General features: G+C 28.5%; 2 protein-coding genes across 5 annotated transcripts in view; one reads left to right on the top strand and one right to left on the bottom strand.

Annotated features, from left to right (window-relative positions):
• Positions 1-423: 423 nt before the first annotated feature.
• On the bottom strand, positions 424-25,708 carry Ref1 (RNA and export factor binding protein 1). 2 transcript variants are annotated; one of them, XM_075363918.1, is made up of 5 exons: positions 25,358-25,703; positions 21,908-22,072; positions 17,426-17,573; positions 9,879-10,025; positions 424-8,142 (listed from the first exon to the last, which is right to left on the bottom strand). In XM_075363918.1, exons 1-5 carry the CDS (start codon positions 25,574-25,576, stop codon positions 8,024-8,026), a joined length of 798 nt encoding a protein of 265 aa, XP_075220033.1. In that variant the 5' UTR covers positions 25,577-25,703; the 3' UTR covers positions 424-8,023. The 2 variants fall into 2 exon arrangements, with proteins under 2 accessions (XP_075220033.1, XP_075220034.1); XM_075363919.1 differs by lacking the exon at positions 9,879-10,025 and having other exon boundaries at positions 25,358-25,708.
• The window catches only part of LOC142323747 (adenosine receptor A1-like), a 61,904-nt gene continuing 44,234 nt past the window's right edge, over positions 8,039-25,708 (top strand). For 2 of the 3 annotated variants that reach the window (XM_075363917.1, XM_075363915.1), the window contains exon 1: positions 8,039-8,170. In XM_075363917.1, coding sequence (XP_075220032.1) covers positions 8,167-8,170 — 4 coding nt within the window. In that variant the 5' untranslated portion in view covers positions 8,039-8,166. Of the gene's footprint in view, positions 8,171-11,887; positions 12,238-25,708 lie in introns of those variants that run through there. The other variant, XR_012756158.1, reaches the window with a different exon arrangement.

The raw sequence follows: 25,708 nt of genomic DNA, 5'->3' as shown, positions 1-25,708 counted from the left end.
GTTTTTATCTGTACAAGATGTGGACATTAACTATTACATTCAAAACCCAAAAATTTATCACAGTATATGATGTGGTATGAAATAAGTGGACGCAAAGGAAATGGAATGGCAACATGATTTTTAAATGGGCTAACAGTAATTTGATAGGAGCTGGTATTGATGAACTGACTGTATGGACTAATAACCGCGCAGGCCAGAATTGTAATATGATGATTGTAATTCTAACTACTGCTACTAGATCGATGAACTGACTGTATGGACTAATAAACGCGCAGGCCAAAATTGTAATATGATGATTGTAATGATGTAATTCTAACTACTGCTACTAGATCCAAATAAAAAATTATATATTTTTACATGGTCATAATCAAATGGAAGTTGACAGTGAACATAGGTTAAAGAAAGCTAATAAAAACAATGTAGCAAAATTAAGCTTTTCTTTTATTTTCTTCTCTGGAAGCAAAATAATTCTAGCCCATTTATTGCCAGGAAAAGCACAACAATGATCTAACAGTACATATTTTCATACACTTTGAAAGACAAACAATCCTGGAAAATAATTTTTAAAAACTTCCTTTTGCGGAATGATTTTAAAATGGTGAACTGTAGGAAACAAACAAAAAATTAACTGTTTCCTTTGTCACTACATCTTCCTTGCAAATACAAAGGAAAAAAATAGTTCAAAAAATACAGACTTTTAAGACCGAGTTGCAATGGATTCCCTGAGGAGCACAAAGATAATTTTATTAATTTACAACATGGCTCAGAAACAACTAATTATTCCTTAAGATTAAAATAAGAAAAACAAAAATTTTCAAAATTGAAGAAGACAAGAAGATAGTCAAATAGTCGTTTTATTAATAATTTGTATTACAGTAATGATTACTGCTGTGATTATTGTAATGACCGTATTACAGCAATGATTATTATAAACAGTTGTTTATTCTTTAGATCCTAGATTATTGTAATACTACATGTAATGCTTATGAAGAAATCAGTTCATAAAGGATTATTAAACTTTGCTTAAAACTTGTATGAGGTATGGTAGTATGTATTATTGTACGAAAAGTTTAATTGTTATTAAAAATCACCTGTTAAAATTTATTTTATTAATTTTTTTCAAGCATTTCTATACTATAATAAGGAGTGATAAAATAAAGTTATTTTCCTTTACTTTTTCACAAATTTGGTAATAAAATAAGAGTAAAATATTTTTTTCAGCAATTATTCAAATTAAATTTTTTTAAAATTGTTTCCATAGCTCATTCAACTAGTATTTACTTTTCTAATACTGTAGATTGTAGCCTGTGTATATAAAATCCTTTTTAAGTATAAGTCTTATGAGCCAAAGTTACTGAAATGCATTTAAAGGCAATAATCTTGCTTTATTAAATTTTTTAATATACTAGTCAATATTACAGTTACAATTTAGTTAATAAATGGTTACTAACAAAATGTTAACATTTTGATGAAAGGGAGTAATTCAATTTTATTGCACAAGTAAATCGCTTTTATAAAACTGCTGTTTGATAATTAGGTCACCATGGCTTTCAAGATACAAAATCATTAATACTGCATTATAATACAAAGTATCTAGTACTTGCTAAATATGATCATCAAAACTGAAATACACAAGATTACAGAGCAAAGTAGTTAATTAAACTATGACATATATGTGTCCCATTAAAAGGTATATATATATCTCTTCAATTGATTTAGAATCACTCGCCGATTTCGCATTTCCTCATCGATTCTATTGAAACTTTACAAACCTTTCAACAAAGGTTTTCTGTGAAAATTTTAACCCCCTAGGATTTATAGAAACAAAATGGCGACTTTCAAATAAAAACAATCAATTTCAGATAAACCACATTTTTTATTAATTACAAAATAGCTAGGAAAAATGATTAAAAACATATGAATTACAAAATATTAACAACTCCTATCATTATGAGAAATTTTTGTATATATTAATAAAGTAAATACATTACTCAAACTGAAATCCATCAACAGCGATACACTGGTAACATCGTTTAATAAATCCTGCACGTGCTTTCATAAAGACGTCTTGGAACTGGTATAAATTCTTCTTCAGTGACCCTCTCAACTCTTTATTAATGTTAAGGCCATGGGAGTATACACGTTCCTTTAAATAACCCACATAAAAAAGTTACTGCCACCAAGATCTGGCAATCTCATTGGCAAATCTAACAATTCACTTCCATGACCAATCTAACACCCTGAATTTATTTAGTAGCAGTTTATCTGGGTTTGCAAAATGAGGTATGGCTCCATCTTGCTGAAAAATAGCATATCTCATTTCTGGAACAACAAAATGAGGCATTATGTGTATAGACATAACACTTATCTGTTTGCAGTCATCGCGTTGACTGGTAATAGTAACAGCTGCCCGAATTGTAATATCTTTTCATTTAAGCTCTTCTGCTCAAGAATATAAGGGGTTTTTCAGTGTTGTAGTACTGCTTCATACAATTAAAGTAGAAAGTATTCATCTGAGAATACAACACATTCATGCCAGTCTGGATCAACTTCATGATGCTCAATAATACACAATCAAAACAACTCTCCTTATCTGGGTCATCTTCCAAAAGATTATGAACCAGGTGGCTTTTAAAAAAATTTATTTTATTTCTTTTTGCTACTTTTTGAACAGTCAATTTTGGCACACAAGTATCTAAAGAAACTTTTCTCACTGAATTAGGTTTACCTGGAGATCGCAGTAATGAAGCATACACCATTTCCCGTTTTCCTTCATCAGTAGATTGGCTGCATTTTTTAACTACACTGCCAGTTTCCAACCACAAACACTTCCACTTAGCAGCTGTAAATCCCATTTTAACAAATGTTTACGCAGGAAAGTGAAGCAAGGTTATGACAATTATTAACTTGATTTATTCAATCTGAACAGCTGTTTAACAATACATCATCTGATTTTAATAATTTTTAAAAGCTACTTTGTAATGAAAAAAAAGTGGTTTATCTAAAATTTATGTTTTTATTTGAATTTAGTTTCTATAAATGCTAGAAGTTTGAAATTTTCACAGAACATTTTTATAATCTTTGTTAGAAGGTCTGCAAAGTTTCAATAAAATTGGTGCGTGAATGGGAAAGTGATACTAAATCAAAAGCGTATACCTCTTTGTGGGACACACTGTACAATAACTGTATATTTTATTACTTAATAATGAATGAAGCATAAATCAATTTAAATAATTTTTCACAATAATTTTATAGATTTTGTTTAATCCTTAACATGTATTTCATATTAACATGACTGAACAATTTCAAATCCAAACAATGTGTAGCTATAATTTTATATTACTAATACATAATTTGATCACCACTCTCACAATTAATTACCTTAAGTCAAAATTTCTAAGCATAAATAAGTTGTTTATAACCTCATCAGTCCTAGACCAGCCAGCAGGACAATTTTTACTGTTTCATGATAGCTTATTTGAATGTGTTTTACTGTGTTGGGGACTACTTGTCAAGCCTGCATGAAACCTTGTATTTGCAAGCAATTTTTTTCAGATTTTCCTTACACCATACATGACATCAGTGACAATGTTCAACATGAATATCAGTAGATCTAGTTGTGGGATGTCAACTGCTGATAAAAAAGGTAATTAATAATTTATTATACTAAACCAAATGTTTTATTTGATAACAGGATTCAACTTGTGTTTTTAGTAACATAACCAAAAAATTATGAAATAAATTAACCTATCAGTTTCTATTTTATTGAAAGTTTTGCTTTTGAAAAATGACTACATACGTTTATTATTCAATTATATTTAAAATTTGCAAAGTGTAATGCACTTATTATTAATGCACTTATTACTTGTTATTGGTGTACTGATATCATGTATAGGATTACCTACAAAGCAGTGTTTTTTTAGTGCAGTCATTTTAGCTGCATAAAATGTAGGACCTTTTAAAACAATTACAAAATACATTTTTTTTTTATTCTAAATCTTAAATAATAATAGTTTTGATAGTAACTTACACACATTATTAATACAACAAATTTTAATAAACATTTTTCTTGTTACAGAGAAGATACTTAAATATGAGGAAATTGGTAGATAAGTCCGTTATTGAGGATGATTCTGATGAGGAAAACATGGAAGAATTTGTTATGACTGGGCAATGGATGCTAGCAGCCAAGCAAAAAGCCAGTGATCATAATGTAAGTAAAGTAGTTGAATCTATGATTATTTTTAAATAATTTAGCGCATGAAAAGTAATGTTTGTTGCTAGGGTTTCGTTTTATTACAGGAATCAGCTACTTTAAATTAATCTGAGACAGCCTCTGCTGAGGACTTAAATGTTAAGAGCAACCAATTCAGAGAAGAATGTGTTTATTTACTTCTCATCATGATTAAAAAAAAAATTAAATTAAACCTGAAGTGGTTAAGACAGTAAAGCCTCGACCATAAAAATGAAAATAAAGTAATGAATGACAATGTGGAAGCTGATGAGTCAGAGCGGGATATTGGGTTATCAAGAATTTTGGTCACCTCTAACTATTTTGAAGAATATTTTAATGATGACTTTTGAGAATTAATTGCAATATAGACTAACATTAGGGGGCTGCAAGAGACTAATAGCGTTAACTTAAAAACAAATATGAAAGAAATTTAACAGCTTGTGGGAGATAGTGTAGTAACTGGTGGTTTGAAGCTTCCAAGATCATGTTTATATTACCATAGTAGTTTTAGAGTTCCTGCTGTCACATAATTACCACAGGACAGGATTTTCAAATTTCAAAGCTATTTGCCTTCCACTGATAACCTAGCTGTGACTGAAGAAACTAAACAGAAAAACAGGATTTGGAAAGTACAAACAATAATTGACACATTACAAAAAAAGTCAACAACTTTACCTTATTCATTAAATTTATCCATTGATGAACAAATCATACTATTTCATTGGTCTACAGTATTATGGCAGTATATAACAGGAGAACCAAATCCTGCTGGTATTAAAAATTTTATTCCATCTAATCCAGACTAGTTAGTAAATACGTTTCATAATCTATGAAGGTGCAAACATAAAATTGTAAAAAATTTAGTTAACAATGTGCCTACTGGTCACAGAATATTTACTGACCAACTCTAAAATTATTTGAGTATTTATGAATAGAAAAAATATTTCAGCTGTGGGCTCTTTGTTAGTTAACAAAATGAATCACTCCCTACAGATTAAAATAAAACCTGATACAGAACTGCAAAAACAAGGCAGGAGTTTGTATCAGGAACTAGTGAGAGAGGATGGTAAAGTAGGTTTAGTTAAATTTTATGATAACAGATGTAAACGTTCTTACCACTAAAACTCTGGCAACACCAGTACAAAATGTTCATAGATATAAGTAAAAAAAAATAGGGTACATATTGGTTCCTAGGTGACATGTTATTGGATGTTACAACAATTCAATGGGAGGGGTAGATTTTATTGACAGATTGATTTCATACTACAGAATGTCAATGACCAGTAAGATTTTTTTTCTATTTTACTGACATGGCTATTGCCAATTCTTGGATAGAGTACAAGAAAGATTAATTATTTCTTGGGGAATCAAAATCTAAGCTATTTGATTTACTTGAGTTCAACTGTGCATTGGTGAGGCACTCTCGCTTTTGTCTCATCAGAAGTTTAAAAAGGTCTAATGATATAATGCTGAGGTGGACAGTACCTCAGAAGATGAAGTGAGTGGGTATAAAATCAAAAGGAAGAAACCTGTATAAGTACCAAATAAAAATATCAGACGCACAAGTAACGACGAGCATTTACCAATTTGTTCTGCAAAGGACAAAAATAAATTCATGTTTGCAGAAATAAAGGCTGTAGTGGGAAAACTATAGATTCATGTATGTTAAATGTAATATTTATTTATGTATCACAACAGAAAGACTGTACTTTTTTGAGTTCCACACTAGCTAAGTGATTGGAAAATTTCTAATGACTTGACCTTGTTCTAATGGCTTTCACAATGACACATGTTTAATTATTGTGTTACTATTATCAATTATTTTTTTGTTTTTATTATGTGGTAGTTGTCATTTCATATTTAATAAGTTTCATTTTTATTTGTGAGGTTGTATTATTTATTTTATTATCAATCGATTTCAATATCATGTTTTCTATCATATACATGTTTTAATATGTCTGAATTAAATTAGTAAGTATTTGTAAAATTAAACCTTGTAATAACTTACACAATGAAATATTTAGTTAATGTGTCATAGTTTTTATTTATTTTTATTATTAAATGGTAGTTGTCACTTCATTTTTCATAAGTTTTCATTTACGTTTTTGTGGTTGTAAGATTTGAAATTTTCAATTAATTAATTTCAATATCATGTTTCTATCATGTACATGATTTTATGTTAGAATTATTATTTAACTTAAAAGACATCACTTATCTTGCAGTTAAAATGATTTTTTCCGTATTTGTACTACAATTATCTTAGGTACATATTAAATTATTGTTAAAATAATCATTTACTTAGGGGATATAGATCTTATGTTAAATTTTTGATCATGCAATATAAGCGATATTATAAAATATAAAACAACATTGAGTAATGTTTATTTTTGTAAGTAGAGTCCTGCTGTCCAGCATGTGGACTTTGACAATTGCGGCAATTACTTGACTGGGTCTTCTTGTCCAGTATTACTGGACATGCATTTTGAGGCTCCACCAAATTAAACATTTTTTATGTTCAGTGGTGTTCTATAAACTCAAAATTCAACATTATTTTCAAATGAATTCATTTATTCATTTGACTGAAGAGGATTATAATTTATTTTAATAAATAACAAAGTTCCATTAAGTTTAAATGTTGATAGTATATAATATTATAGGATCATAGATAAATATAAGACGGTAAATTCTTTTTTCTTCACATTCAAATACTCTAATTTAATAATCCTCATAACATTTTTACAGGATTTATTCAATTTAAAACAAATCCACTCTTTTTCATGTAAACGTATTTACTTTTTAATACACAATAAAAACACTTTTAATATATTTAAAAAGTATTAATGGTTAGGAAATGAAACATTAATACTGAAAAAACTAAGAAAGCAATGCTCACTATTTTGTTTACAATATTACCATACTTGCCTCTTATATTTACTTATAAAAAAAAAACCTCAATTAGACATATAAAAATATTAAGTTATAAATGTTTTATTTTCAGCTTTTATCCTACAGGGAAATAAATAAATTTATTAAATTAATGCAAATAAAAAACTAAACATTTTAATATTATGAATAATGATGAAACCACTGTAACTAACACAGATAACTGAATAAGCAGAATGTATTCGAAAGTTTGGAAGACCCAGAACGCATTGAAATACTAAATTATATAAAATAATATTTTCATATGTTTATTTTAATCATTACGAAGAACAAAACATAACAATATACATTATGAAATATATTATTAGAAGACTATAAATACTCAAATTATCCTTATTTGCATATCATTGGTAAGGTGTTTACTTTCACATAATTACATAATGAACATTATTTACTGTAAAAAATAAATAGAAAAATAAATAGATAATAGATAAATAAAAATTATTTAATTTTTAAAAACCACGAGTAGATAACAATAATCCATAATACAAAAAAATTTATACATAGAACAATATGAAAGATGATTTTCTTATTATTATCATTATTCCGTATAGATTACTAACAATTTTTATTTAAAAATACTTTTATCCTTTTATTACATTATAGAAATATAATGTACGAACAAAAATTATATTACATTATGATGAATTTCCACATATCACCTTATCATAAAATTAGTGATATCTACTATATAATTTAAATTGATGTTCTTAAAATACATATTACATAATAATCAATCAATTAAATTTATTTATAAATACATACAAATTAATGATACTGATTTTTTTTATGTATATTTTTTATCTTTTATCTTATTATTTTGTTTAGTTATTATTAAAGTCATTACTATTTTAGTTTATTCACATATGCATCTAATTCTGCATCAAGTTCTTCAGCAGTTGGCTGTGGTAATCGATTTCGACCTCCTCCTCTACCAGTACCTCTACCACCACCTCGTCTTAATCCTTTAAAAATGCAGAAAAAAAGGAATGAGTAAGAAAAAAAGATTTATTTCAAATATTAATAGATTTATGAAACATTAACTTCAAATATACATGAAACATTAACTTCAAATATACATGAAACATTAACTTCAAATATACTATTTGTATGTAATTAAAAATTAGGATAATTCACTGCAAAATCTACCCTTAGATTTATAATATAATGGATACTAATTAATAATTTTTATTACTAAATCTAATAAAGTAATTTTTTTTATTTACATTTGTAATTTAAGGTAAAAGAGTAATTTTTTTCTATCTTCTATTACATTACATAAATGAATACTAAAAATAACCATAACCTATTCACAAAAGAATAACTATTTACACTATATTACTTTTCTTTTCTTTCTTTTTCCTGTTTAGCCTCCGATAATTACCATTCAGATAATACTTCAGAGGATGAATGAGGATGATATGTATGAGTGTAAATGAAGTGTAGTCTTGTACAATCTCAGTTTGACCATTCCTGAGATGTGTGGTTAATTGAAACCCAACCACCAAAGAACACCGGTATCCACGATCTAGTATTCAAATCCGTGTAAAAACAACTGGCTTTACTAGGACTTGAACGCTGGAAACTCTCAACTTCCAAATCAGCTGATTTGGGAAGACGCGTTCACCACTAGACCAACCCGGTGGGTTTTACACTACACTACTGAATTTAAAAAAAACATGTCCTAACATTTAGTAAAAACCTTTGTACACAATACAGAACACATGCACTTCTTTTTAATCCTATTTGAATTTTTGAATATTCTCAGTATAAAAACCATCATGTAGTAACCAAATTTTTACTCGAAGTTTAGATTTATTCTTAAAGTACTTAGACCAGTTTTATGAAGATTTAGAAAATAAAATGCCAAACTAACCATATTTTTTTTCATACATTTTATTACGAGTTATCAGAAAAATTGTTTCTTATAATAAGTTATATATTTCACCCATATTGAAGTTGATGCTATTGAGTGGTGTTTGAGAATAATGATACAATGTAGTTTATAAAAAAATCACAAAAAGACGACTAATCCATTTATAAATACATTTATTTTCAAGTAGAAACAAGTATTTATTTTCATTTCATTGAAACATCATTTACATGAGTATTAACTTAGTTTAAACAATTTTTTTAAATGTTGTACTCTTACTACTGTTTTGTACATGTTTATTTGCAGTACTGCTTTTTAATTATTTATTACATCTTTTGTTACAAATTTTTTATTTAAATGAACATTTAAAATTTTTGTTATTATTACTCTCATTATTATCAGCAATATTTTAATTTTATAATCACAAGTGATATCTTTAAAAAAATACCGCCCTCTAGTAAATATTGATATCCTTAAATTATAAATTTAGTCCATATTAAATGGTAATAAGAATACATATGATAATTTTGATTAACCAAAAAGATATCTGAATTTCTGCAGAGTAACATGTCTCATGCATGAGAGAATACACTTTAATATCCATTTACCTTCTATTACAAAGTACAAATGATATAAACTTTAGTAAATAATAAATTTACAAGTGAATAAAAATGAAATCACATTATTAATTAAAACAAATAGATCAAGATAATGGACAAACCTACAAAAAAATTAATTAATTATAAAATAATATGTTTAATAACGGTAAAGCTTATAAAAATTTATACATAAATCACATTTAACTATTAAACAGGGATTAACCATTACCTCGGCCACCACTTCCTCCTGACCTGCCAGTATTCATTCTTTGTGGACGGCCACCTCCAGGTCCTACACTGCTACCTCTCATTAGTCTACCACCACTTTGAATTATTGAGATATCTGATGTAGCTAACTGTATATTCATTGGACGGCCTAAAAATAGTGATAAATCTATTGTTAGTGATAATGATCAATCTAATAATACTGACTAACCCTCAATAATAATTAACTCACTTTCCAAAAACAGTAGTCCCAATGTCAATTATACATTTGAAATACTTTTTTACGATCTTTCTACATAAAACCTTCTAATACAAATGGATGTAGTATCTATTTATTTATTCCATAAAGGTTTTTACAAGATATTTACTTGATGTTTTTACAAGATGTTTGTGCCTAGTGTGGAGATGGGTGGGGATATAGAGCCGCCATCTTGGCATCATAACTTTTCTATACTCAGTAACAATACGACAGCAACAAGCTTGTCATAGCATGTGGACTGTGATTTTTCTACTTTGTTCGTAGTGAATTATTAAAATGTGCACTTCAATAGAAAACCTGCGAGTTGTGAGGTGCATTCAGTGCTTAGGTTTTTACGGGCAAAAAACCTCAAACCAACTGAAATTAATCGGCAACTTTTTGAGGTGTATGAAGATGGAATAATGAGTGTAGGTGGAGTGAGGCAGTGGTGCATTCAATTTAAAAATGGCTGCACCAATATTCATGATGAGGACTGTAGTGGTCGGCCTAGCCTTGCGACTGATGATGAAAACCAACGATAAAATTCAAGAAAATCACCGTATTATGATTACGAACTCTTGCTTCATTTCTCCCAAATTTCATGAAGTTTACTGCATTAAACTGTATCAGGGAAACTTGGCTGTCACAAGTTTTGTGCAAGATGAGTGTCAAAAATCTAAGGCGGCAGATTTCTACAAAGAAGGAATTGAAAAGCTTGTGCATCATTATGATAAATAAGTGCCTCAATTTAAATGGCGACTATGTATAAAAATAGTTTAAGATTGTCCCTTTTAAATGCATATAATTTCTTTTTTTATTTTGTTGGTTTTTTATTTCAAAATGTAAGTTACTTTCTGGACACCCCTTATATTTTTGTCTACTGTATTGGTAAAAAGTAAATTTTTCAATGCCATTTTTTGTTTCTCCAGCTCATTTTACTTTTGAATAACTAAGCAGCCTTGAAAAAGTAGATATGTAATAGTGTCTAACTACTACGTTTTGAGTCATGTAGTTACTCAATTAACAGACAACACTACTCTGACACAGCTATACTCTAGAAAAAGGTTATTACGCGTTTTCAATAGTTTAACCTTTGAATATGACAACATTCTAATTTCAAATTCATGAAAAAAAAAATTTTAACATTAAAGGCTCTATACCAAAATATTAGATTATTTTTCACCACCCACCCTTACCCTAACTTATTATCCCTTGCCCTTTCTTTCCCATTACTGGTTCTTTGAATGTTCATCTCTCCCTAATAGGTTCTCCATACTGAGAATTGCAAGACCTGGATAGTGCACCCTTTTTATTACGCAAGGGGGAACTGTGGATATCTAAAAGGGATCAGTTTTTGGTGTCTGCAGAAAAAGGCCAATGGCTTCAGTAACCAGTAGGTAAAAGCAAACAGACCTTCCAATAAGCCAATAAAATCATTACACAAACAGAATACAATATTGGATAAATTCTGTTGGCCCAACAAAATCAATATGAAAAGGATCTGTCTTTAAAAGCCTGTATACTATGAATACACACTAAAGCCTAAACAATACAGAAAAAATCCTAATTTAAGTATGTCACTACTATTTTTCTTGAAGATGAAAGCTATTCAAATTTTTATTTTTTAATATGGCTTTATTTATTTTACATAAGATATTTAAACATGTAAAGTAGATGAGGATTTTTAAATGTATTCTTTCAAAATGAAGCAACAGCCAGCCCCTTTCAGTAATATATAATCAATCATACTTTAATTGAATTTTCTCTTTTTTTAGATCTGCTTTCAAAATCAAACAATTTATTTCTACAAATTAAAGGTGTCAAGATAAAAAGTTTATTCCAATGATGAATTTCATAAAATATTATTACATACAAGAACTTTGAATGAATAGCAATAAAAATGAAATCTTTATTCTTTCTTTTTGGAAGAATATTTATTAAACTGATCAAAACTGGTAGAAAAAGAAATCATTTACTTTTATTATTATCTTAATTCTATTTTTCCAATGAATTAATAAACATAATATGTGAATAAAATTGAAAATTCAATTACATTTAAAGCTGCATCCAATGTCTCTGTTTATTCAGCATAAAAATAAATAAAATAAATTGATATAAAACAGTATTTATTGCTTATGTATTTAATTTTTTTCTAACAAAATGTTTTCATTTATAATAAAATATTTGCTTTAGAATGTTTTTTATAAAACTGAAAAAGTGTGTTTATGAATAGAAAAATTAATTTCTTTACAGAAATTAACAACCACAAATGGATATTTCAACTGTTAAAGTTATCAAACAGATGATAGGGATTAGCAAATATAAATATATAAAAAAATAAATTTTGAAATTTAAAGAAAAACTGTACAATTTTTCTTCAATATTGATAATTTTCTATAAATAGTTTTCATTCCCTATTTTTTTAAAGCTATTTTTATAGTTTTGTAGTTACCTATGTTTAACTTCCTTGTTTCTATTGAAAAACAGATGCTTAACATTCAAATTATGCATTTACTTTTAAATTAAAAAAAAAAAAAAAAAAATACTTTCAATTGCAACAATTATTAAGCTATTTTATTTATTATAACTTATTCTTCTCTATTACTACTATTCAATAAATTGTTTTATATACATTTATTATTATCCTACCATTAAACATTTACTTCCTACTTCATAGATATTATAAATCTGTTTAAAAAATCAGACAACCAGAATGTGGCTCTTTGTGTTTTGTCCCTGGGGTTGTGCTGGTTTTTCTGTGGAGAAGTAATAGTTTTTGATTGATTTTTATAGTGCAGTTATTAGCTAATAATTCGGTGTATTTTTATTTTCAGATAAGTATTGCAGATCTTTTTTTATATTTGTTAAAAACTTTATAATTGATAAAAAGAAACTGATTTGTCTTTGTACTTTTATTTATTTTGTTATTTTAGTAACAAGTACTAGTAAAGGATATTTATTGATAATGATATTTTTAACCAGTTATATCTGTTTTAAAGTATATACAAATTTATTTACAACATTTTGAAGGAAATAATAAAAAATAGTTGTTAATAATAACAGAAAACAGTTAAAGTGCTACAGTGTTGCAAACAAGGCTGTCAACATAGTTGACACGTGTGGTGTATGCAAAATTTCTACCAAGAAAACTTATGCAATAGCATGTGTTAAACGCAAACTATGGTTTCATGCAGAGTGTGTGAAGCTAACAACAAAAGAACTTAATGATTTTGCAGCTGAAAATAAGAAACGAGATGGAGAAAGATGGTTGTATGAAAACTGAGAGCGAGTTAAAATACAAGTTCCAGTAGGCAGAAAATCAAAGTAAAAATTATCCTGAAAGGCATTATAACCAAGCTTTTACAAATGCACAAGAAGTATGAGGAATTGTTGCAGAGGATGGAAATCTGGCAATAGGTGAATACATGTAAAAAGTGAGGTTGGGATTCTTCAAGATACTGAGAAAAATCTAACTACAGATAAAGATATGCTAATTAATAATATTTTGGAAGAACTCTAACAAAGAGAAAAAAGGAAAATGAATGTCATCAACCTACAAAAAAAGGAAGAGGCTGATAATTGGATTGATGAAACAGAAGTTAGGAAAAAATCTTGATCACAGCAACTTCTCCTGAAATTTCAATTACTCAAGAAACAAAAAATATTTATCAAACTGGAAGGAAAACTGAATGTCAGATCATATTTATGTTAAACAAGTATTAAAAGGAAAGAAAAATGTTAGGAATAAACATAAATTCAGACCAAATTTCAATTCAACTAAGAGTATTTCATACGATAAAGGGTGAATTGAAGGTTAGAACAGCAAAGGATAAGTCCAATCACCGGCTCAAATATTATAACAACATTCCTAAAATTATCAAAAAACTTATAGACTTGACCCTTTATTGCATATACTATATGTTAATATCAGAAGCCTTCACAATAAAGTAGTTGATTTGAAAACAATTTGATATAATTATTTTAACAGAGACCTGGCTATATTCAAATGAGGCAGATACTATCTTTTATAATACAACAGTTTTCATTCATACAGGAATCATGCTCAGAGTGGAGGTATATCTATTTATGTGAAATTCATTTTGGGTCGAGCCTGTGCTTAACGAAAGTTTAGATAAATTACTTGTGATCATATTGATGAGCGAGGATCTTTTTATATGTGGATTATATAGACAATCAAGGTCTTTTATGAACTCATTCTTTTCTCAAAATGCAAGAACTGCTTATAAATATAAGAATAGTATATTTATCAGGGATATTAATATTGACTAGTGACATACATATTGACATTGGACTATTGTGATATACTCTGAAATGGTTTAAGAACACCGAATACTATTGATAAAAACTGTCTAACCAGAATCAAACGTCAACTGGGTCAAACGTAGATCATGTTTTTTTTTGAGATGTAATCAGTGACTACAGTATTACAAAATCAAATCTCATTCAATCAAAATCTCAAAGACAAACTTTCTCAAGTGAAAATCACAAACTTTGAATCTTTGATTAACCTAATTAAAAATGAAATTAACACAATTACTGTGAAAATGAGAAAGTTTAATAATTCTATCCATGAAGGTTGGAACAATAAAGAAATAAATATATTAGTTAAAGAAATGAACAAAGCCTACATTATTGCAGAAAAAATTTGTTTCCCACTAAATTCAAAGATCTACAAAAAAAATTTTAAAACAAAATAAGAATGAGCAAACAGCACCATATTCAGGAATTTGATAATAATGATGGGTCAATCCACAAGCAATGGAAAATTATGAACAAAACAGTTACCCCATCAAAAAAAGTAAGCAAATAATTAAAAAGATTTATACAGATAACAACAAAGAATTAACTGATAACAGGGATAATTTAGAATTACATTAGCTATTTAATGATATTTCAAAAAACTAAAATGTGTTCAAACTAATTCTAGCTCCAGTCTAATAAACCCCTGCTCTACAAATTTGTATCTGCCAAAAACAACATCCAATGAAATTAATAAAATCGTAAATTAAAAAAAAAATAGAAGTTCCCTGGTGATGACTGCATTAAACCGAAAGTTGTGAAGAAAATGAACGACTGTTGCACGCATTATTTAAAATTTAATAAAACATTTCAGGGAGGGCATGCTTCCAAACTGTTTAAAGAATGCCAAAGTCTCTGTTATTTAGAACTACAACTACAGACCAACATCAGTTCTATCTGTAATGTCTAAGCTATTTGAAATTATTAAATAAGATTACTTTATTATTTGAGGGATACTCAGATCTTATGTTTTTTTTTAAACCGGAGAAATACATAAAAGGGCTGTGTTGTCTCTCATGAAATTTATCTACAGAGAGGATGACAGTGGAAACTCAGTAATTGCCTGCTTTTTGGATCTCCAGAAACCTTTCGATGTGTTGATCATGGGGTATCGATTGAAAGACTAAACAGTATTGGTATTGTTGGTATATCACTAGATCATTTTAAAGATTATCTAGATATCAGAACTCAATCTGTGATAGTAAATAATACTATAATCATCGATCCTAGAAAGATAATTAGTGGCGTCTTAAAGGGTACTGTTCTGGGACCTATTTTATTTTTCATATATATTAACCAACTAACAAAAATGAGATTAAATGGAAATCTGACCCTTTTTACTGATGACAATGCTATCTTTTATTATGGATCTAGTGATACTAACTACACAGATGCTCAACAAGATCTGGACATTATAGCTGACTGGACCAAAACTAGCAACATTAGGCTCAATAAATATAAACGCAACTACATGATTTTTAACAAAATGTTCAGCACAGCTCATAGCTTGCATATTAATAACACTACTATTAAAGAAGTCAATAGCTGGGACTAACCCAGTAAGGAAGTAACACACAGAAGTCATACACAGCAATATTAACAAATTTATTCATCCCTTATATTATGCTTAACACCTACTGAATACAGAAATAAAATTCAAAATTTGTTATGATTACATTCACTTTGTGTTGAATTATCTTGCAGGCCTTTTTAGAGACAGACTTTTAAAAAGAACATTACCGATAAGCAAGCGACAGAGAACAGACTCCTAAAATTTTTGTAAACACAGGCTTTATAGGACTCTTAAAAAGAGAGCTAAAAGTTACTACCAATTTGTGATACTATTAAATTTGACAGTGTAAAATTAACGAACAAAATTGTAGATGTATTCATAATTATTACATAGGGACTAATCAAAATGTTTTTTATATTTTGCATATTGCAAAGAACATTGGCAAGAAAAGAATTACTTTGATGCATGTAAAATGGTGCAATGAACTCCCTGAAAGCTTTAAATCACAAAATATTGTTAATTTCAAAAAGTCTGTGACAAAACTGCTGTTGGAAATTGTATAGTTTATTTGTTTCTATTGTTTTATGAATATATATATATATATTTTTTTTGTTCTGTTATCTGTTGTAAACACATACTTTTTTTTAGGCCAATAACACTTTTAAATGGTAACACTCAATTCCTAGAGTTACAATTACATTTTAATTTGCTACTCAGTGTTACTGATTTTATATAAAAATAGTTAATTTATATAAGTGATTTGAGTATATAATGGAATATACATTTTTGTGCAAAAATTTATCATAAAATAACTGGCACATTCTGCCTTTTCAAATAGAGAATTCTTCTTTGAAACAATAACAAATTTCATTAGTTTAAACATTAAGACATCAAGGTTCTATTTATAGTTCGTTATATTAGAAGTATAACTAACTATATAACTGAACAGTTAGTCCAGCTTTTTTTAATAGCTATATCTTTTATTATATATTTACCATTAAGTAAAAATAATAAAAGCAATTATAGTATTGATAATGTTTTTAAATATTTAATGTTGAAAAATACTATTACACAGACCACAAACAACAAAACTGTAAGGCTGATGATTGAGCATTCATCTAATTATGATTAACAGTCAGATTCAACATATGCTATCACTATGTGACAGATATATCATGAACAGACTTGTTTTATAGTGGAAATCCAACAGTATAAGACAGTCAATACTGTAAGTTAAGTCATCTGCCTGCATAAGGCATCTGTTGTATACTGTATCAACATCAAAGTAAACCTTAAAAATGTCCTCTAATCTAAATTATTTTTAAAAAAGATAATGTTGTTAGAACCTTCTTCTAAAAAAGACCTTTAAAGTTATGTAATTTACTTGTGGCTAAAGTCCACAGTTATGAAAAAAAAAGTTAATTACAGATTTCAAGTTTTTTATAACAGATTATGCTGATAAGTATGTTAAAAAAATTACCGTCAAGAGGTACTCCATTATATTGTTTCATTGCTTTAACTGCATCTGCTCTTCTTTCAAATACTACATCAGCTGTTCCTAATGATCGGCCGGATTTATCATAATGAACAGTTGCCGATTTCAATGGACCAAACTCTGTGAATAATTCCTGAAATCATTATGCACAATGAATATTAAAAATCTTAAATGTTTTAAGGCAATTATCATGAATAATCTTTCTTAGAAGGATGTAGCATGCAACAGCTTTTAACAACAACAAAATAAGATTTTTTTTAAGGGGGCAAACAACCAAAGGATATCATCCTAAAACATAAAAAAAATTAAAATGAGTAGACTATACACACAAGCATCAAGTGTACTCACTAACCACTGTGACTCACTGCATAAGCGCATATGAAATATACACCAGTACAAAGTCAACATAACCTCAAATTGAGATTATAATGTCTACTGTCAACCTTAAATAGAGTGCAGCTGAAAAACGACTAAACCAATCTTCATCAAATTTTTCCATGCATAACTTAAGATACACTACTACTCCATGTTTAAATTTCAATGAAATTGATTGATCAAGTAATTTTGGAAATTTTCAAGTAGTAAATTTCATACATAGCCATATGCCTATGTATTTAATGATTTCAAAATAATCTTTAATTACATTTTATGTGAATGATATTATCATACTCCTCATACCTCAAAACATAAAGAAAATTCAATCTTGCCCCCAAACCCACCATGCGACCACAAGTAATACCGTAATTTTCTTTGAAAAGTCAGTAAAAAATGTATCACCATAATATAAGTATACAAACTATTGCACAAAAACAATATATGACATGAGTACTATGCAGTGGGTGATACTTGCAAAATCAAGTTTTAAAATTACAGTACTAAAACATAATGTACTCAAAACGTCAGAAGAATAAAGTGAAGTAAAATAGAATGTTTGCGAGTAACAAACGCATGTTATGATCCTTGTAAATATATTTTAATAAAATGATGAATACATAACATTTTGTATAAACATGGCAAAATGATTATCACGCATACTGTGTGATTTTAAAAATGTAATCATGATTAGAACAGGATTTAAAACAGAAATACTATATAATGATCAATATAATGAAAAAATTCAAGTTAGATGATCAGGCAACTGACCATTAAGATAAAAAAACATATGACCAATTTTGTAATTAACCAATTTTTCTGTAAAAAACAAAAATAGACATTCCAAAATACAACTGGAAAAATTGGCAATTTCCTTATATCTCTATTTTTCGCAGTTGTAAACTACATCAATAGAGACACTTTAAGTTTACCATAGATCTCAATTGAACTTTCTTTTTATTGATAAAACTATGTAATAATAAAAAAAAGACATTAACACAGCTGGTGATAATAAAAAAATAACCTCAAAAGGAATTTTACTGTTATTTTACAATTTAATTTGTTTCAAGTCTCACTGTCATAACATTAAATTTATATTAATATTAAATAAAAATTAAAAAATTACCTTTAAAATTATGTCCAGCACCACTAACTTAGTTTATATTCTAACAAGATTGGTATAGCGCGGACCTGAGTAACGAATTTCTACCAATTAAGAAGAAAGTAGTAGAAAATAATAATCGGAGGAATCCAGAAAAGGGCTAAAAGGGACCCTTTTAGTAAAAGTAACCGGTCTGTTTAACAATCGTCTTTTGTAATACTGCCCACTGACACACCTAAACAGATATTCCATGAGAAGAGTTACCGGACCAGGGTAGGAATTTCATGGTAATGTGTGAGGGCGGACGATCATTCTCATTCTTCGAGTTGGGTCTGGTCCAGCAAGTAGAGGATAGGAGTATAAATACTCTGGGGAAGATAAGTTAAAATCAGTCTAAGCGAGGAGTTAAGAATTAAGGTGATGTAACAAGTAATTCCAGAACACGAAAACAAGAAATGGTTCAGTGAGTTACTGTATGACAAAGTGAAAGTGATAATGTACTAATTTTCATTCATAAATAGTAGCGTAGTTTCATTTGTGAGCAGCACAAGTACTTGCAGTAAAACAACTTTATACTTGTCTTATCTATTACACTATTGTTGTTAAAACAAGACTAGTGGTTAAAAGTGTTAAGACCTTTGGTCACGCTAATATCTTTTCTCAATGGGAATGAATTCTGCTTTTCATTATTTATCTACTTGTGAATAAATCGTGACAATTACTTTAAATTTTGCTTTGTATGTAATCACTGTTTATTAATTATTACTATTGACATTTATTATTACAGTAAAACCTCCTCAAAACGCCATCTGATGGGACCAAGTAAGAATTATGTTTTGAAAAGGTATCTGTCGTGCAGAATCTTTAAAAATCGAGCAAATTTATTGTGAGGTCCTGTGCTATGAATTATACAAATGTAAAATGAGGTTGGACAAAGATAAACATTTGGAATAATCTGGAAATTATACTGCATATAGAGAACATTAACCAGTAAATTTCAAAAATTGTTCAGTTACACTAAAAAAAGGGAGTTGTATATTTTTATAAGTTAGTAATTTTTCATTTAAGTTACGGTTAATTAGAAGATATACAATTAATCACGAATTATTCCAGCTGTGTGACCATACCCAATGCTTTTCTGAAACTGTTAATTTTGTTTTTCTGTGTCCTTATTCTTCTGAACTTTCATTAATCTTGCTAGTTTCAGAGAAAATAATTTCATTTACAGTCTGAAATACTTCTTCGGTTACCAAATCACTATCAATACCAACACAGTCTTCAGCATGAACCGACGATTGACTACGTTCTATGCAACAAAAATTCAACTTCATGCAATACTGTTGTACTGCACAACTTCAACTGTTGTACTGTGTCACTTCTTGAACAGATGAACATGAATTGGTGACTAGCGACTGCAGAATGTGTTTCTGATAATAATTTTTTTTTTGTCTTCAGTCATTTGACTGGTTTGATGCAGCTCTCCAAGATTCCCTATCTAGTGCTAGTCATAATGAATTTTTATGATTTAATAACTCCTTGACCCATCAGTTGAGTTACACTAGTTGGGTGTGGAGGAAAGAACAAAGGTTTTATGATTAAAAATTTCCATAAGGGTGACACTATGCATTTTTAAAAACAGTAAATACTTTTATTTTCACTAACCACTTTTTCATTTAAATTATACAGCCATTTTTCCATTATGTTAGACGTCAACTAAGACTTTTTATTTGCGTACCATTCCAGTGGTAACTGAATGACATTTTTGAAACAGCAAGGCTTCCAAGATTTACCTATCACCATTGGTTTAAGCAACATGCTATCGCAAAATGTCGCAGAACGTCTTTCTTTGGATTGTTGGCCTCCATACACTTTTCATTTTTGAAACATAGCATTTTGCTCGGTAAAGCTTGAAAAAATAAACCGGTTTCATCTCAATTATTATTTTCTAACTCGTAACCTGCGGTTATTTCTTTAATTTTATTTTTCCAGTTGATAACTATTTCTTGTGTCTACATCTTTAGTCTCACCTGAAAGTGATTACTAGATTAACAACAGTTACAGATTAATATGTAAAATTATGTTTCCTTTCAGTTTCCATTATGCGGAGTTTTCCACCTTGAAGAGATTAATTTCTATAAAAATATGATGGGACTTGGGAAACTGTACATTTTGAGGAGGTTTTGTAGAGGTTTCATTGTATTATTATTGTGGTTGTAATTACTATGATTATTTGTTATTATTACTGATATTTATTATTATTGTCATTATTATTCTGATTATTAGTGTGGTTATAATAACTATTTTCATTATTTGTTTTATTATTCCTGTTTACTATTATTATTATTGATTTGTCTTATTTTACTTTTTTTTAAATAAATTGTAATTATACAAACATTTTCAATTGTCAATCTCTCAATATCCTGATCGAACCACAAACACGGCAACAATATCTAAAATAACCTTTTACCTTTTTCTTCACCAACAGTTCAGTGTTCTAATCAGTCACATCTTTCACTTTGACCCCATTTACCTTGAGCTCTCTCAAGAGAAAATAACTCTGAACTAAAACCTTTTTTTGTTGAAATTGAAATAATGCATTCTGGAAAAACCAGAAATGTGAACTTAATACGTTCATTATTTTCAACTGAAGATGAACAACCAAATGAGTTATTTTCACAGACGACCCATGACCAATAAAACAGCGTACATGAGAAGAACTGTACACAGCATAATTTTTGTAATTTTTTTCTAATCTGCGTGTATAATCTGTTATACATAATATTTAAAAGCTAACATCACCATATTGCACTTATACAGTGATTATAAACTAGCCTGCAAAAACTGTTATCTATAACTTCCCGTAAATCCAATTCAGCCAATAATAAAATTATACAATACAAACAAAAAATCTTTACTATTATGAATGAACTTAAAATCTGTAAATTACATGCCAGAAAAACTATCAAAGGTTAATCCAGTTATTTAAAATTTACCTGAATATCTGAATTTGAAACTCCAAAATCCAGATTTGAGACTAAAAGTTTGGTAGGTCCAGATCCTTGAGATGTTCTAATTGATGATACTGGTCTTTTACCACCATAAGGGCCATCATACATATCATGTTGCCATCTGCCATTGATATCGCCAGCTGACTGCGACTAAAAGAATAAATTTTTTTGTTAAAAAAATCAAATAGAAACATTACAAATCAAATCTAAACATTAGAATACTTATTTACTAATATAAGGCATATATGGAAAGTAGATACCATTTGGGTATTACAAAATAATGATTTATTTATTTTTACAATAAAAATCACTACTTAAACTGCTCTTCAACATTATTTTTTATCAATATTAAGATATCTATTATTACAGCATCGAAGTAATTTTCTCAATAGCCTTTCAAGATAATCCTACAATTTATTACGTCAGTCAAGGATGTACAATTTTAATAAGACATTTTAAAACATTACTATAATTATTTGTCAGTTTCATACAAACCATTCTTGAAATTAGTGGCAATTTACAATAAAGCGTGAAATTGTATACAATCAATTTTCATAATTTTTTTCATTTACAAGTCTCATAAAAACATAATTATGTACCTCAAGACCCTAATGCATTTACTGTGTATGAATTCTCATTCTTTATTTAACTGTCTAATCTACTTCCTAACTTAATAATTAACTCACAACCTAACTTAATAATAATTAATTTTCATCATGAATTTTATTAATCTGTCAATGAATATTAGCCAATTTCACATTTTTTGCATTAAAAAGAATAACAGACTATATTTCATATAAGTCATTCTATATGAAATCAATCAGGGTTAGAATACTTAGAAGTCTAAGAATTCAACAACTTTTTTCTTTTTTTTAATTAATTACATTCAAAATCCAAGATTTTCCCTCTTACTATTCTTTTACAATTTACAAATTATTTTGTATTAGAAAACTGATAATGCCAGAGTTCTCTTAACTAGAAATAAATCTTAAACATAATTACTTAGGCAATAGGTTATCAAACAAATTTTTAAAATAATGATCATATTGACTTAATTGACATGGGTTAACATCATTTTTATCTGTGAACCAACTTTTTCTCAATCTTGAAAATTGCTAATGTCTCTAATCAGTATAATATGTATTTATAAAATAAAAATCATACAGACTAAATAAGATAAAGCATAATTTTAAAAAAAATTTAAATGGTCTAAGTTGAGATATCAAAAATTCTAATTTTGAAACAAAGTTGGAAAATTTCATTTCTTTTAAATGGGTTTTAGACTATACATCAAATAAATGCCCATCAGGAATTTAAAAATAAGGTATTACAGATAACTAGCACTGCTAGCTGCAAATCTAAATATGTTTTCCTAATTCAAAATCAGATAAGATTTTATGGGAACAATTTTTAAAAAAATTACTAAATCATGTGAAAATATTTAATGTTCAAAATAATTCTGTATTGGTTTTAATAAGTTAAGAGGAAAACCCTTCAAGTTGAGTCATTCAATAATAGTATTAAACCTTTAAGAAGAAAATATACATTCCACATGTGCACCTTTTCATTGTTGTTAACAATGATCAAGCAATTACTTGATCAACATAAATTTTTTTCATACTTTAATATACAAAGTAAATATGCTTAGGATCAGTTAAACACAAGGGGTTCCCCCTTCAGTTCTCATGCAAATTCTCAATTCAAAATAACTATCCACTTTATACTCACTTAAAAGCCAGTACTAATCTTGCTAAATCCTGTAACTTGACTTTTTTTTCTAATTCGATTTATTTCTCATCAATACATTTAAAGCATTAATCATTACTTTTGTCAATAACCTATTATATATATATATATATATACTGAAAACCTACCAGATATTACGTTGCAAAAGATTCACTAAAATTTATTGCTGGACCAAGTAATGCAGGAGAAGGCCTGAACAAAACCTTTATTTTTGCTAAACTGTAAAGACAAAAACTATACTCATTACCATTAATATAAGCAGGTTGCGTGAGCAGCATAGTCACTAACACAGGATCTCAGTTGATACACACATAGGCTATTTAAAACATTAAGTAATGTTTTTCTCTGTGTAATTTTTGTACAGTTCATAGCATACACATACACTGCACAGTGCCGTCATGGTAACTTGTAAATAGTCACATGGAGTGACAAGGAAAGTACAGACATCTTGGGGAAAACCGCCAATATAAATGGTAATCAGTTAAGAAAATCGTTACAGTAATATTAAAATTTATTAATTACTTAAAAAGAATTGTTATTCTCAATGTAGTCAGATTATATGAAAAGTTCTACTATATGCATAATACTTTTACAGATAGAAATTCTGCAACAGACCTTTCTCAATCTTAAAAACACTACTGCACTTGTAATAACTAGTGTGTCGAATACACCTCACTCAACACCACATCAGAGACTCGTTATCTTTAAATACAAATAATGGAAAAAGTATAATATTACCTACAGAGGATCTTTTCATTATGTGCATAAAACAGCATACAGTTCAATGCTGAAGGGCAACTAAACACTACTTATGCTGCTGGATATGGTTATACTTTATGGAATATAACAAATAATAATAGTACAACTTATTTCCTAGTTAAACAAGATTTCAACTAAAAATGGTTGAAGTCTTTTAAATAGCTGTTCAGTCTAGCAGAGAATACATTATTACAACAATGTATAAAAATTTACAGAATAGCATAAGAAAGATCAAAGCAGTCAATCTATACACATTTTCTTGTTTTAAAGAAAATGTTTCTGTTAAACAATGGGAGGAGATTCAAATGCAGTGTATAAGTTCTATACACAGAAGTAATGCATATTGTGCTGGTGAAAAAAGACAAAGATTATTACTATTGTTGTTGCCCTAGATATAATAAAGGATCTTTAAGTTAGTTACTACACATAATTAATTAAATCTTGCACTACAAATAATAATTTTTACAAATAATCTTTACATCTGTTTTAAACAATAATGTGTGGCTTCTATACTTTAAAACGACCCCTATATACTTACACTCAATCCATCTATAAAAAATTTCACATTCTCTATAAAAAAAAAATGTTTCATGAAAATCAAAATTTCCACGCACATGGCAAATTGAAGTTATAAGAATTTTATTTACTTAAGAAAGCTGAATAACTGTTCATTGGCGCCGACATCCTATTTATAGTGCAGCGGAAAGTTATGTTGCACGCAAAAAGATTAACCAAACTTCAAAGTAACCTTAAGACGTAACTATTAACTTTGGCCCAAGAAAGATATACTTAATTACAGCACAGTTAACTTTTTTTTACCTATTTATTGCAAAAACATTTTTTAACGATCACAACAAACGTTTCACATACCAAACCAGCGTTAACGTGTTTGGTAGGATAGACGCCGGTATTTTAAAGTTTATAACTTACCCTAGAATACGGACTTCGTGATGTAAAATTTCCTCTTCTGTTTCGTAGAGGTCCTCCTCCTCCTCCGGATCCAAAACTAGAATTTCTTAAACCTCTACCACCGCGACGTTGATAACTAACTCCTCTTTGACTACCACGACCCCTTCTTCCACCGACATTTCTGAACTCCTTATTCTGCTTTATAATATCATCAAGACTCATTTCTACCTTGTCAGCCATGATTTAATAACAGAATTTTAATACATTAAAACACAACTACAACAATCAAGTAATTCAATGCTGCTCTTAATTCAACGCTGCTCCTAACCTTTTACACAACGAAAGAAAATGGCGTCTTTCGTTCCGTTTCCG

The sequence above is a fragment of the Lycorma delicatula genome, chromosome 4 (genome assembly GCF_047948215.1).
Source record: "Lycorma delicatula isolate Av1 chromosome 4, ASM4794821v1, whole genome shotgun sequence".
NCBI classification, from domain to species: domain Eukaryota; kingdom Metazoa; phylum Arthropoda; class Insecta; order Hemiptera; family Fulgoridae; genus Lycorma; species Lycorma delicatula.
This window is presented reverse-complemented; position numbering and strand designations above follow the sequence as displayed.